Genomic DNA, 13,417 nt, shown 5'->3' on the forward strand with positions numbered 1-13,417 from the left:
TTAACGAGCCACGTGCCTGGCGCTAATTACCACGCGTCTGCCGCCTCACGGCACTTCCCGCCCGGCCCGGCCCGACCAATCGGTGCCAGGAGCCGCCCCGGGACAGCCAATCGGCGCCGGGACCCGGCCGCAGGTCCCGCCCCCGGGCCGTCCCGTGAGGGGGCGGCCTGCGGTGCGCGGAGCGGGGCTGGGGGCGCCTCCCCGGGCCGCCTGAGGGGAGCTACCTGTGTCTGAAAGCACGAAGCTTTAGTCATAGTCATATAAAAATACACACAGAATAAAATGACGTGGTGTCACTGCTCGTCATCATTCAGTCCCACAAAGCTCCTGCCAACAGCAGTTTCCAGCCAGTATTTGGTTCATTCACCAAAAACAAGCCCGGAAAGGCTCCGTGGGTCTGCGGCTGGGGGAGCTGGGGGTGTTCGGCCCGCAGAGGAGGCTCAGGGCAGCCCTTGCTGTACTTCGTAATTGCCTTAAAGGAGGTTGGGGCGACGTGGGGATTGGGCTCTTCTCCCGAGCACCAAGTGATCAGATGAAGGGAAATGGCCTCAGGTTGAACCAGGGGAAGTTTAGGTTGGATATTAGGGGAAATTTCTTCACTGAGACGGTTGTGAGGTGTTGGAACAGGCTGCCTAGGGAAGTGGCTGAGGCACCGTTCCTGGAGGTCTTCAAGAAATGTGCAGATGTAGAGTTTAGCGACGTGCTTTAGTGGTGGACTTCAGAACTAGGTTAAAGGTTGGACCTGATGATCTTACAGGGCTTTTCCAACCTGAATGATTCTATGATGCTATGGTAAATGCAAGTGTAAATTCATCCTTCAGGTTTTACTCATCATTTCCTTTTTCTGCTGTTAATGACTCTTGGGAGGGCAATCTAACGTCATCCGTGACTTCTGGTGCTGTTCCCAGCACTCCGACTCTAGTCACAAAGTAATACCTCTCCCTGGAAGTCTTTCAAATCTTCACTCACTGGTCTTGCAACGAACTGCAATGAAAAACATCATGGATTGTGAAAGGACTTCTCTTTACATAGGAAGCTGGTGTAAAAATCCTTTGTTGCAACAGAATTACTTTCCTTTTTTGCTTTGCTTACTGTATTTGGCTGCTTCCTGTAGACCATCAGGCTTTTGAAAAGGCAAATTTTTATCTGAAGTGAGGCCATGAAGCTATAATGTACATCAAGTATTTTGTTGTCAAAACGAGTTGTATGCTCTTTAACTATTTACCCTAGCTTTGTTTGTATAACTCAGTAACGTCGTCTGAATCTCATTGAATATCCCGTGATGTCTAACTATCAGCTGATACTACCATATAAATAGACAAACTCTGATGTGTTTTACTCTGAGGTTAAGCGTGATGAGAACAAAACTGTAGGGAATCTGGCGGTGACAAAGTGTTTTGAAACTGATAGTATACAAAGTGCACATCTTGCATTAAAAACAAACCAAAAAATGGTTCCAGTGATTATTAGCCCATTTTCATGTGGAAACAGGTCACAGGTGATGCTATTTAAGAGAATTTCCCTTAGCTTTTAAGTTTTTAACCTGCTAGTTGAATTTCCATTATTCTTCACAGTTAGCTAGAGAGCTCAAAAGTAGTTAACTCAGAAGAGAAAGGTGCTATCTTTGAACTCTCACTAAGTTTAGTCTCTATTCTCCAAATCAGGTAGTAACGATCCCCATCCAATGCTTCGTTCTTATCTTTAGCTATCGCTTTACTGCCATCTGCAGTGATGTGGAACCATTCCTGAGCGCTTCCCGGATCTCTCTGCGGGATTCACTGCTTTGCTTACTTATTCTTCTGCCTACAAAGGAAGAGAGACTGTAAAAAAAATTCGTTTGAACAGATTATTTGTAGAATCTGCTGCTTCCTCTGCCTTCTAGGCAGATAAGCACATCGGACCTATTTTGTCCGTAAGAAAGCAGTGCGTTCCTAGGCTATGCTACCCTCTTGAGGTTGATGTTGTATTTGCAAAATAGAAAATACTGCACACATTTAGGTACAAAGGGGTTTTTGTTTGTTTGTTTTGTTGTTTGGCAACCTTAGAATGTTCTGCTCAACAAGCTGCCCAATTCTGGTTTGCCTTCGGGTGGAGTATGTAACACAAGCCGTGCTGGTGGCAGCAGAGGGATCACTTCAGCTGGGCAATTAATTCTGTGTCAGGAAAACGAAACACAGCTAAGAACTGTCCGTTGCCGTTGTGTTTACCCATATCACATCAGCTTGTTCAAGAGTACTTTACAGAATGTCTTGAGGAGTGAAGTCCAAAAAATCTTCACGGATTCATCGATCTCCGTAGGGGCATTCGTTTAGCCTTTTTGGAAGCATGCAAATGCTTAGGTACAGAAGAGAATATGTGCTACAGTGGAGCATACTGGTGTATGCGCTTGTAGCACCAAAATTACCTTGTTTCCCTCTGATATTCAGCATTAGTATGGAGATAGTTCTGAATTCAAGTACGTTAACTGGATTATTTTTTTTAAACTGGAAGAGATATTGGATAATTTCTCTGATAATATCCATGTTAACACCTCCATTGACAATTTGGCAACTGAAAGTTGATTCCATGTGCATCTAGTTTGCAGTTTATTACGTGAACTGTCTAATTTGAGATACTCTTAAAAATAACAAGTAATTGCAGTTTCAGCATTAGCTTTATTTTCTATTATAGATGTGTACAGAAGCATAAGAAGATGTTTCCATCAGTTCTAGATGAGTTTCATATAGATTTCAAGCACGTCATTTAGAATAATCACAGTAGTTACTAAGGAAAAGAGGAAATAAGCCTACACATCCACCTGTAATGAACATTGCCCTGTACTATTTTTGGTTGTAGATCTTGTATTTTTACTTAAAAGTCCATCTGTATGATGTCTTTTTGTCAGGGCAAACTACACAGGTTCATGTACTTCCTTCTTCTTAAAAGCTGTGAAATCAGTAATAATTGCATTTTAAAGTAGAACTTAAATCAGCTCATCAAGTGCTGTGGTTGTCCTTCAGCTTGCCTCAGCTTTTCACTGGAGTTTCTAAAAAGGCAAAAGATAGATTATTTTGAAAACTGTAGTATTCTTCAGAAAATCCTGTTTTGATAATCTGTCCAGAAGTGCCACAAGCACTCAAAAGAAGACAGAAGGCAGAAGCCTTTCACGTAGTTACATTCTACAGGGGCAGGAATGCATAACACTATCTTATCTGTGTAATGGCCACAGAAGTAGCCTTTCAGAAGGACTTTAGAGAAGAACAGAGAAGAGCTTGGGGCAGAATCTTGGGATCCTGAAAAGGAAGGTGAAAGAGGAAGCCTGAGGTGATTTGTAGTTGGAATGTGTAATACAGATACGAAGACTGACATACACGTTAAAAGATTTGGAAAGGAGAGCTTAATATAGATGAGTGCAAATAAAGAGAGAAAGGCTGTAAAAGTAAAAAAATAAATAAATAAAAAATCAGTTTGTGGTGGGAGTTAGTCATTAGAACTTTATCAGTGAAACAGCTAGAGCCATTTTAGTTAACGAAAAGATATCGGTTTTGACACGTTTTGGCATGAAAAGTATGAAGGACATAGCTGAGAAGATAGGGAAATGCTGGGAACCGAGGGCTTTGGGGAAAAAAAAAAAAAGGAAAAAAAAAAAGAAAAAAAAAAAAAGATGGGCAGTGTAAGGAAAGGAAGCCTTCCCCTGCTTCCTAAGGTACTCTGATGTGGTTGTTCAAAGTTCAATTAAAATTTTCTGCATTTTCTGAACATCAGATATTTTACCAGTTCTCATAGTGGTAACTTCTGCCCAATCACTTCTAAAATGCTGCTATGATTGCTTTACATAACAACTTAGATGATAAATATATCATATATACATGTATGTATATATATATATAAATCTCTGCTGCTGCTATGATTTGGTTGAAAGTACCTTTAGCATTGTCTTCGAGAATGTCCTGTAGCATCTTCTCCAGTGTTTGTCCATACTCTTGATACTCCTCTTCTGTTACCTTGACACCAATTTCAAAGGGAACATGAAACTGTAAAAACATTAAAAGACAGAGTTTAATGGACAATTTTTGGACCAGGACACTGCAGGTTAACTTCATGCATGTGCATGATGATGCACAAAAGGTATAAAAGTGTTATCTGTTCCTTTAATGGTGCTGAGGCCTGTAATTAGTACCTGACAAACACAGTACACAGCTGATGCAGGCCAAACTGCACAGCAAACCGGAGGAGAGAAAACAACAAGGAACTCGTATTGTTATATGTTAGCTCTGAAATGTAAGTGAATCCTTAACAGCAGATTGGGATCTCAGTGCAGATAATTTTAAATTATTTCATACCATCAGTGCTAGCAGATTTCACGTGTCTTCTACTTGACTTTCAAATTAAACCTGATAGTGGCTTTCAGACGTACTACCTCCTGTGACAGAAGGAGTATTCCCACCCCAAGCCCATCTCCTGAACTTGTATGTGGGCACAAATACGAACCTTGAGTTCAATACTGTCGTTGCCATCTTCTGCCCCTGCTTTATCTGCATCCCAGAAGCCTTCTGTGCCTCGGCGATGTATTTTTGCTGTTGTTTTTGTTGGATCATTTTGTTGCTAGAAAGCAAGCAAAATAACATCCATGTAGTCTTTCCATGCTCAAACTACTCTGTCGTGGGGAATCAGAACCCGTAATTAACAGATACTGCCAATTGGGTAAGGGCATCAGAGGCTTCTTTTAAAGTTAGGTGGGTGTGTCGGTATGGAACAACAGCACTGCTATCGCTGCGTTCACTTTAACGGGGATTGGGTTTAACAAAATTATGTGGTTTAACAAATAATTTAAATGGCTGCTCTGTCTTCAGTTGTTCTTTTTTTAAATGATTCATTCTTAGTGAGTGAGATTAGTGTATTCTCAGAGCATGGATTCTACGCTAATGGTTTGTTACGGTAGTTCTCTGGAATAACTCCTTCCTCCTCCAGAAACTATCTTCTAAAACCTACACTGAATGTTGTAAAGAATCTGGGCTTTAAGGAATTATGGAGGAGGACAATTTTGAAAAAGTATTATTCACAAATTTTACCTGTATTTTTTTAAATTCAGGGCTTAAAAAACTAGAGCCAGCCAAAGCAGTTTCTGTCCGGAGGATGTTGAAAAGGAGAATTCCCAGCAGAGTACCTCTCAGAAACATGATTTTCTTCATTAGGTGGTGTGTCAAACCTAAAAAGAGAATGAAAAATTAAACTCATTTTATAATCTCTGTATTTAGTTGATTCCCAATTCAGTGAAAATGTTTCTCCTGACTTGAATGACTTGAAGTCCTTTCTAAAAATGAATGTGAAAACACATTTGTTCCATGCAAAAGGACAAAAAGAGATTAGTACTTACAGTGATTTCTTCTGTAACTAAATTGTAATAACTGCAACTGATGGAGCCGATGAGTTAGCAGAGAGGAATTACACGGGAAAACCAGCAGAAGCCAGAGATCCTCCAACACGTCCCTTGGGTAGTTTTGTAACTACACCAAACTGCTGCTTTCTGAAGCGTTTTATAGAGAGAGGAATATTTGTTCTGTGCCATGACATTTCTGGAAATGCAGCCTGATATGTACTCACATTCCTTGGAAACTCGGTCAGCTTGTAAGATAACAAAATCCACAGAAAGGTGGAAACTGCATACATCTGTTGCTGCGTTTGTTTTTATTTATAATGAAATGGTGTAGGGACTGGAGTGAGAGGTTTTGTTTTTGTTTTTCTTCCCATGGCATTAATATTGTTCTTTTTAAAAATTAATGGCTGTAATGTGTATTTTTCAAAAAGGGAATGCCTCAAAGCGTTTTTATTGTTATCTGAAATGGTGTAACTGGGTTCTGTTTTATCAAATTTTGTTGTCTTTTGCTGAAAGACTGGAACTGAAGATGATACCTAGGAAACATTGCTTCCATTACTTTAAAAACCAAATGGTACATTGATCAGATATTGCATGCTGAAAAATGGAGAAGGGGTAAGATCCTGGGAACGTAAGGCAGCCTTTTCAGTTTAGCAGTTAAGATCTTAATAGAAATGGAAAATGAAATAACACACTCCTTTGCTGCGTAATTTCAAAGCAAGTCTGAATGCAACGTTAAACTTTTAGACAACTGTGTGTGCGTGTGTGAAGGCTACCATGCATTTAAGCAAGAACAGGAACATTGCATGCTGCTTTGGTATATAGGGAGGTAATTAATTTGTGGTTTTGTTGGAGAAACTAGGATGCTATTTAGCTATTATAGATAGCCTCAGAAATGAGGTTCTTCTAGAGAAGGAGAACATCATCCTCAACTAAGTGAAAACGAAGAGCATGCATTGGAACCATTACTTTAGAGAACAGGTCCGAAGCACCAAGGAAAAATGGGACCTTTTAGTTAAGTGCTTCCCCTTTTACGGGGTGTGAAGAGTGCTTCAGCTTTTAGCTGATAACATGCCGAAAACTGGTTTGTTTGAGTCTTACACACTTACCTGTTCCATGCCACTGCAATTCAGGCAAGAGAATAAAGTTCTGCCCTCAGTAAGACCTATTCCAGGAGGGGGTATCACTTGCCTTCACAGCTGTATTCAAACGTGTTTTCATTTTCTTCCTTCTTACAGTGTGTACCGTTAGACTCCAGTGGACTATTAACTTCCCATCTGCTACAAAGCTAGTAGCATAGATGAGAGACCACCACACTGCTGCGTGTTTGAAGGTAGGCTGTAGACAAACCTGATAAGGCCCCCGTGAAAGATTACCAAATGCAGCAAACCAGGCTTTAAGCAATAAGATTTTATTCCGTTGGTATCTAAACAAAAACCTGAGGTACAGTACAGAAGTGTGGTATGGCTAAAAAAAAAAAAAAAAACACCTCCAAATTGTATTTTGATTTGTTGATGTTGGTTAAATAACCAGGTTTGAGATTACCGTAAAGCAAAATACATATGCATTCCACTACTCCTTTCATCTTCAGGAAAACATGGAGACTTTCATGTACCCACATAAAGCATGTTATTTTGGGGAGGATCTAAGCACCACTTCACTACTGCCAGGACGTCACCTCCTGTTGGTAACTCCACCAGTCCTCCCCCCCACTTGAATGGCCAGAACGCTCGTCCCCGTGCACAGAAGGGTTCAGGCATCGGCACCGCGACAGCCTGCCTCCTCCTGCTCCTACTCAAGTGCAGGAAGTCTGACCCCAGCATATCCAATTAAATCTGATCCCTAAACCAGAAGGCAGGGTACAACTTTTACAGCACCAAGGAGTAGCACAAGGCACAGTACTTTGCTCTGATATTCACCTTTAATTTAAGGGAATGTCAATTAAGGCTGATTATCAACACATTGTAGCCTCCCAGCATTGGTTATAGAGTGCTCATAAAATTGGATAATTATTTCCCAAGTTCACGTCCAGTTTAGATAAAACCAGTTCTCATCTGAGTCAAGAAACATTGCAAATCAGGTATTAGTGATCACTTCCTGCTGCATCACTGCTCACTCCTGCATCACTGCTCATTCTGCTGCCCCTCTGTAACGGCAGACACTCCTCCTTGGCCCTTGTTGACATCACTGATGCATGCCCACAGTCCATCTACTGATTCTTTCCATAGTGTGACCTTGAAAACAGAGCAGAAAGAAGTTTCAGCCGTAACATATTCTCAGTTTCTCATTTCCTTGTAACGATCACATCTGTAGTTGTAGCCCATCACCAAACTACTGAAGTCAGGCACTGCAGGGTTGTCTAAGTTATCAACTAGTTATCGCTGTGTACTGAATTATCCACTGATAAAGGGGGAGAGGGAGAGAGTGAAATCTGGTGGTAGTATCCTACAAAATTAAATTAAGCCTGCATTTCCAGTCTCCATTAAGGAGTAAGAATGCAGCGCGAGCAGTTTGCCAGGGGTTAGGGTCTTTCCTCCCCTTTTGGTAATCCAAAAGAAAAAACAAAAACCAAAATAACACTCTTGCAGCAAAGCAGAATCTTTAACAGTCTTGATTCAAACAATGGAAGTGAGAATACCCTGTCTCATCCCAGCTCTTCTGAAAATAGCACGTGCAAGAGTAAAAGCTGAGGCAGCAGTACTCACTTTATTGTCTCCTCCGGACACTGCAAGAATATTTGCAGTAATGGACCAACTCACATGCCAGACAACATCATTGAACTTGTGCAGCAGTTTTGGGGACCACGAATTTCCAGAGGCATCATCACATGTCCAGATAAACACTCTGCCATCCTGTAAGAGCAACAACGCCAAGTTGGTTGGACCACTAGTTTTAACAGAAAAACCAAGCTTGCTTGCATTTCCAGCTATGACCGTACTTGCACGTCCCAGCTCCGAGAGGAGCTCTAGGTGTGTTTACATCGATTTTTGCTCAACACAGCGAAGGGGCTTTGTTCTTACTACAGGCAAAGGCAAGGTGTAAGCACAGCTCTGATGAGGAAAACTGCACAGAAAAGAGACAACCTGCAAACACCAGGGGAATACTCTCAAAATACATATGTATCTGCTGGTATTTTCTTTTCCAATCTCATGACAGCAAGTTAGCAGCTTACTGAGTCGCCCTCTTGCTACAAAATCAAGCAGTTCCAGAATTCCTATAAGCAGCAGAAACACTAGAGTCAATATGAAGCATGAGGACATCAGAGCTGACAATGATTAAGAATGCAAGTTACTAGAAAACAGTAGTTTTTGCTAGAAGCGCAGTGAGTTTGGTCTAGAGACATTAAAATACGACTTCAGTTTGAAGCCCTTCCTTACTGCGAGCCCCTTCTGCTCACACTTCTCAAACCCAAAGGTGGTACTTGGCACAGAGCCACACCCACACAAACCTTTGTCCAGAAATACTTCCCTTGGGCCTCTGAGTTTGATGGGAACAGGACTCAAAGGCCTTCAAGCACAGGCCCAGATACAGAAGAGGATTACCAAGAGGGCCTCTTACAACAGTTCTACCTTTACTATTCCTTTACTTCCTTCCCCTTTTCTCTTGTAAATGGCAATGGAGGCAATGAGAGCCTGCCCCTGCCACTCCAAAGGAAGCCTCACCTGTGAGCAGCTAGCAATGGTGCTTGTTGGCAAACCTATGGATGGAGCCCAGGCTACGTCTCGAACCCAGTCACTGTGAGCCTCCAGCTTCTGCTCTTCTTTCCACTGACCGTCTTCTTCTCTGAAAACACATTTATACAGTTAGAAGGGTGGCGGCAGCAGCAGACAGTCATACTTTCCGGCTCCTGTTCTGGAAGATGGTTTTCTTAGCTTTCACACTCCTGGTTCATCCAACCAATACAAAGCAGAAGCGTTTCCTACTCTTCTCCAAAAAAGACTCTATGGCTTACACAGAATCGCTTCTAGAGGACAGAATGCAGCACAGGACAAGAGTAACTGGTCTTCAGTTGCTGTGCAGAGATCTGCTATTGTCCAAATAACAAATGTAATCAACAATGATTAAAAAGCCACTTTTCAAGACAAGATTAAGCAGCTCTGACATGAATTGCTGTAACTATTTGGAAGTCACCAAGTTGTTTCTATTTTTGAAGTACTTCTCTGGAAAGAATAATAATTTAAAATGAAAGCACAGAGATGCCAACAGGGATGTCCAGAGACTATAAAGAAGAACACATTTTAAAGGTTCTGAAGACTGACAACTGAGCACTTACTTCCAGATCTTCACAAGGTTGTCACAGCCACCAGATGCAAACCTTTTGATGTAGTTTGGTTTTTGACCAGATGGTTGTTCTATAAGGCTGCCTGGTACAACAGCAGGAGCCCAGCTAACTGCGTTACATCCAATCTAGTTAAGGGAAAAAAAAATGTCATTACTAAAAGCTGCTTGCTTTAAATAAATAGAAAGCTGCTGAGGGGGCAGAGGACACCTAGCATACTGGCTATCTTGGGGTGGCAGGAGGAGAAATAAGCCCTGTTTAGGAAACTAGGATTCTTGTGCAATGCTGGATGGACACTGGATGAATAAGAATTCCAGATACAGTCTAGTCTCACCAGGGCATTTATTCAGAAAGTCTTAGGTAACTAAGTAACTGGGCAAATATCATCTTAGATACGTAAACAGCGGAGACAGATTAAAAAAGGAAAAGATGCAAGACACATGCAGTTGCTAAGATTTAGGAATGCAGAAGAAGGAATCCGCAGGTCCACAGCCCAATTTCCTGTTATTGCAAGCCACTGTCATTAATGGCTTAGATGCTTATCAAGTTGCACTTAAGCAAAAATCCCCACTGCTTGGGGAAATCACAAGTTTTTCCAGCTTCAGTTTATTCACAGCCAGATTGCAGGACATGTTTTTAGTATCAAAGTACTTTCAGAACAGCACTAATGTTTAATAAAGGCATATTAGCAGTGCTGTTGAATGGCTTTCACGTCTTTTCTACCTTATTTTGCTTACTACAAAGCATACCTTCCTACACTGGATTTATTTAAAACAAGTTAGTTTTGATTTTGGAGAACGTTTCACATTTCGTTGTATTTCAGTATTTATCCAGCCTACACATCATCCGTAGCTCCAAGAACTCTGCACTGCTCCGAAGATGCAGACTTACAGTATGCGCGTTGCTGATCTTTTTGACTTCCCATTGCCCGTCACCTGTGTAGCTCAACAATGAAATGGCTCCGTCAGAGCTCCCGCAGGCCAGTATCAATCCGTAGTCGTGTGGCGCCCAGCAGACGGAGTTCACTGAGGGGTGAGACAGACTGGGTTGTAACACAGTGACTAAGATTAACTAACCAAATCACTGACTAATATTAGTAAATAATGGAAAACTGCCTTTGTTTTTGGCCCCATTTTTGAAAGAGACCATCAATGCAGCACTTTTAATGAGATACAAAACTCTGCCTATTCTCTGCAAGAATATCAAGAGTATCACTGGCTCTAGAGCAAAAGCTGATAGCCTAGCATAGTATTGGAATTCTAGTTTTGTAACAAAACAAAAGGCGTGTATCAAAGAAAAAGCCCTTTTCTCATTTTTAATCCAGGCCTGGCCTCAGAAGCATGGATTAAAAGTGTTCTAGTCAATGCCTTTGAGGATAATATTGAGCAAGACATGTCTCTCTTTCCCTTGTCAGGTGGCCAGTATCAGTGTTGCTGGGCTTTGGAATACTAAGAGAAACGTGGAGGCTTCTTAAGTTTGCCTGCAGTAAGATCGATCATTTCAACGAGACAGTCTCTCTTGGAAAACAAAACACAGCATGCTAAAACTCAGCTTCTTCCTTCCCTCCTTCCTTCCTACAGTGCGTACGATACTGCCTCAACAATTCAGTACCCTGTCTTATTTGAAACAGATTTCCTTGTAAAAACAACTCCTATGCACACACTGTATGAATCAAGGCGGCTTATCCTGCAGTATGCCACTGCATCAATGTTTCCCCATGCTCAGTAGACTTACTGCCTCTCCATTAATCTACCAGTCTGTCTGAAAGAGGCTTTCTTCCTTAACAACGATGGATTTATTCCAACCCAAACCCCCCCTTGTAACCCCAGTTTCACGTCCCAGCTCCAGACACCACGCACCTGACGAGTCGTGCCCCGTGTACTCGTATGTCTTTTCCCACGTGCCATTTTCTTCCTTCCAGATAATGACCTTCCTGTCGTAGGAACAGGAAGCCAAGATATTTCCATACATCGGATGAGCCCAGGCAACTTGCCACACTGGACCTTCATGCCTGCAAGAAAAAGCATTGTTTGGACAAAGCTGAGAGAAATGAATTCCGGTTGTGGCTGTTTGACAGCCATCGTATCATGAACTGGTGCCCTGCACAGGGCTGGGACAGTGACACAAAGAACACGAGTAACGCCAAGATGAAAAATAGCACGCAAGGCTGCGGGCAAAGCCGCTACCATGGAAAACAATTCCAACCATTTATCCTTATGCTAGCAATTAAGATGGTGAGCTTACTTGTAGAAAATTACAAGTTTTCAGCTGGCAATGAATCAGAAAGGCAGTTGTACTTTTAACTGGCTCTCTGTCCCCTCTCACAGCTCCCAACAGTTATTCAGCAACAACCAGCCACAGGAAGAACTACCCCAGAGGGATTTACTGTGCATCTGATGCTAATGAAAGGGAAAATGACAAAACGCTAAAAACTTCTGCTTCCACTTCTTTTTAAGACACTTTACCCTCTTAGGTCGGCGATGAGGATTTGCCCTCCGTTCCGAACATCAAAGATTTTTACGGATCTGTCTGAAGAGCAGGTCGCTAACCGGGTGCCATAGTAATCCATCTGAGCATCGTGCTGTAAGGCAATGAGAGGTGCTGTCAGCACACCCGGCTTCTGCTTTCTGAATGAGCATTCCTACATTTTAAAAGTAGCTCTACGAATTGTGAAGAGATCACCAAGTCTCAGCCCGACAGGTTAAAGAGGACAGCTTGTAAACAACCTATGTGAAGCACGGGTCTTTTCTCCCCCAGCCGCTGTTCTCACTACACAATCGTTACGTGGCCAGAGCCCAGGGAGGCGGTGGGCACACACAGCACCCCAGGACAGGGCCGTGGGGCCTCTGGGCCTAACGCCCCCCCACCTAACGTACCTTTGTTTCTAGCCATGTAACGTTGGTGTAAAAATGCTGCACCCTTATTTAGGCTTGAAATGCCATTATTTAAGCCCATCCTTGCGTTTACACGTTGCTTTGAAATCCTCCCTCCCACACACGTGTGTCCGCTCCCAGCCACACCTGGGCACGGGCACAGCGGCTGCCCCCCCCCCCTGGGCTGTGCCCCGCCTGCTCCCCGCGCGTTCCGCTCCACACGAACGGGGCCGGGCCCGGAGCCGATCAGCGCCGGAGCCCCCCGTGCCCCGCCGGCTCCGCTCCCGGCCGCGCTCAGCGGGGCAGGGGCAGGGGCAGGGGCAGGGGCAGGCCCCGGGCCGCGCCTCCCGGCGGTGTGGGCAGCGGGGGCGCACTCACGATCATGTCCTCGTGGGAGGTGTCCACGGTGTTGATCACGGAGACCTGCGGGGAAGGGACGCGCTCAGACAACACCCGGGGCCGGGGGCTCGGGGCCCGCTGCCGGCCGCCCCCGGCAGCCCGCAGAGGCCCAGGCCCGGCCCTGGCCCCACACCCGGCCGCCGCCCTCCCGTCCCGTCCCGTCCCCTGCCCCCCCGAGGGTCCCGTCCCCCCGTCCCGTGCCGGCGGTACCATGTCTGCGGCCGGCAGCTCCGACGTGGCAGGGCGCGGGGCGCTGCTCAGAGCCGCAGGGCGCCGGGCTCCGGTCCGGCCCCCAAACGGCCCCGCCGCTCCCCGCTCCCCGCCGCCGGGTTCCGCCCGCGCCCAGGCCCCGCCCCGCGCCGCGCTCGCTCCCCCAGCGGCCGGGCGGGCACGGGCACGGGCACGGCGCTGCCCGGGGCTGCCGGTAACGGCGGGTGGCGGCGGCTGACGGCGGGCACGGCCCCGGGAGCGCCCGCCCCGTCCCGTCCCGTCCCGCCCCGTCCCGCTGAG

At 44.6% G+C, this 13,417-nt stretch overlaps 2 protein-coding genes across 2 annotated transcripts; both read right to left on the reverse strand.

The window, feature by feature from the left end:
* Positions 1 to 2,805: 2,805 nt before the first annotated feature.
* Positions 2,806 to 5,392, reverse strand: GHRL (ghrelin and obestatin prepropeptide). Its single transcript, XM_032194327.1, has 5 exons — positions 5,357 to 5,392; positions 5,052 to 5,188; positions 4,471 to 4,584; positions 3,905 to 4,013; positions 2,806 to 3,025 (listed from the first exon to the last, which is right to left on the reverse strand). Exons 2-5 carry the CDS (start codon positions 5,169 to 5,171, stop codon positions 3,006 to 3,008), a joined length of 363 nt encoding a protein of 120 aa, XP_032050218.1. The 5' UTR covers positions 5,172 to 5,188; positions 5,357 to 5,392; the 3' UTR covers positions 2,806 to 3,005.
* Positions 5,393 to 6,746: 1,354 nt separating this feature from the next.
* On the reverse strand, positions 6,747 to 13,217 carry SEC13 (SEC13 homolog, nuclear pore and COPII coat complex component). The gene is made up of 9 exons (XM_032194325.1): positions 13,118 to 13,217; positions 12,887 to 12,931; positions 12,101 to 12,216; positions 11,495 to 11,646; positions 10,527 to 10,660; positions 9,630 to 9,763; positions 9,019 to 9,139; positions 8,062 to 8,208; positions 6,747 to 7,590 (listed from the first exon to the last, which is right to left on the reverse strand). Exons 1-9 carry the CDS (start codon positions 13,118 to 13,120, stop codon positions 7,480 to 7,482), a joined length of 963 nt encoding a protein of 320 aa, XP_032050216.1. The 5' UTR covers positions 13,121 to 13,217; the 3' UTR covers positions 6,747 to 7,479.
* Between the last annotated feature and the right edge of the window lie 200 nt (positions 13,218 to 13,417).

This window comes from Aythya fuligula, chromosome 10, assembly GCF_009819795.1.
Source record: "Aythya fuligula isolate bAytFul2 chromosome 10, bAytFul2.pri, whole genome shotgun sequence".
Classification (NCBI taxonomy): Eukaryota; Metazoa; Chordata; class Aves; order Anseriformes; family Anatidae; genus Aythya; species Aythya fuligula.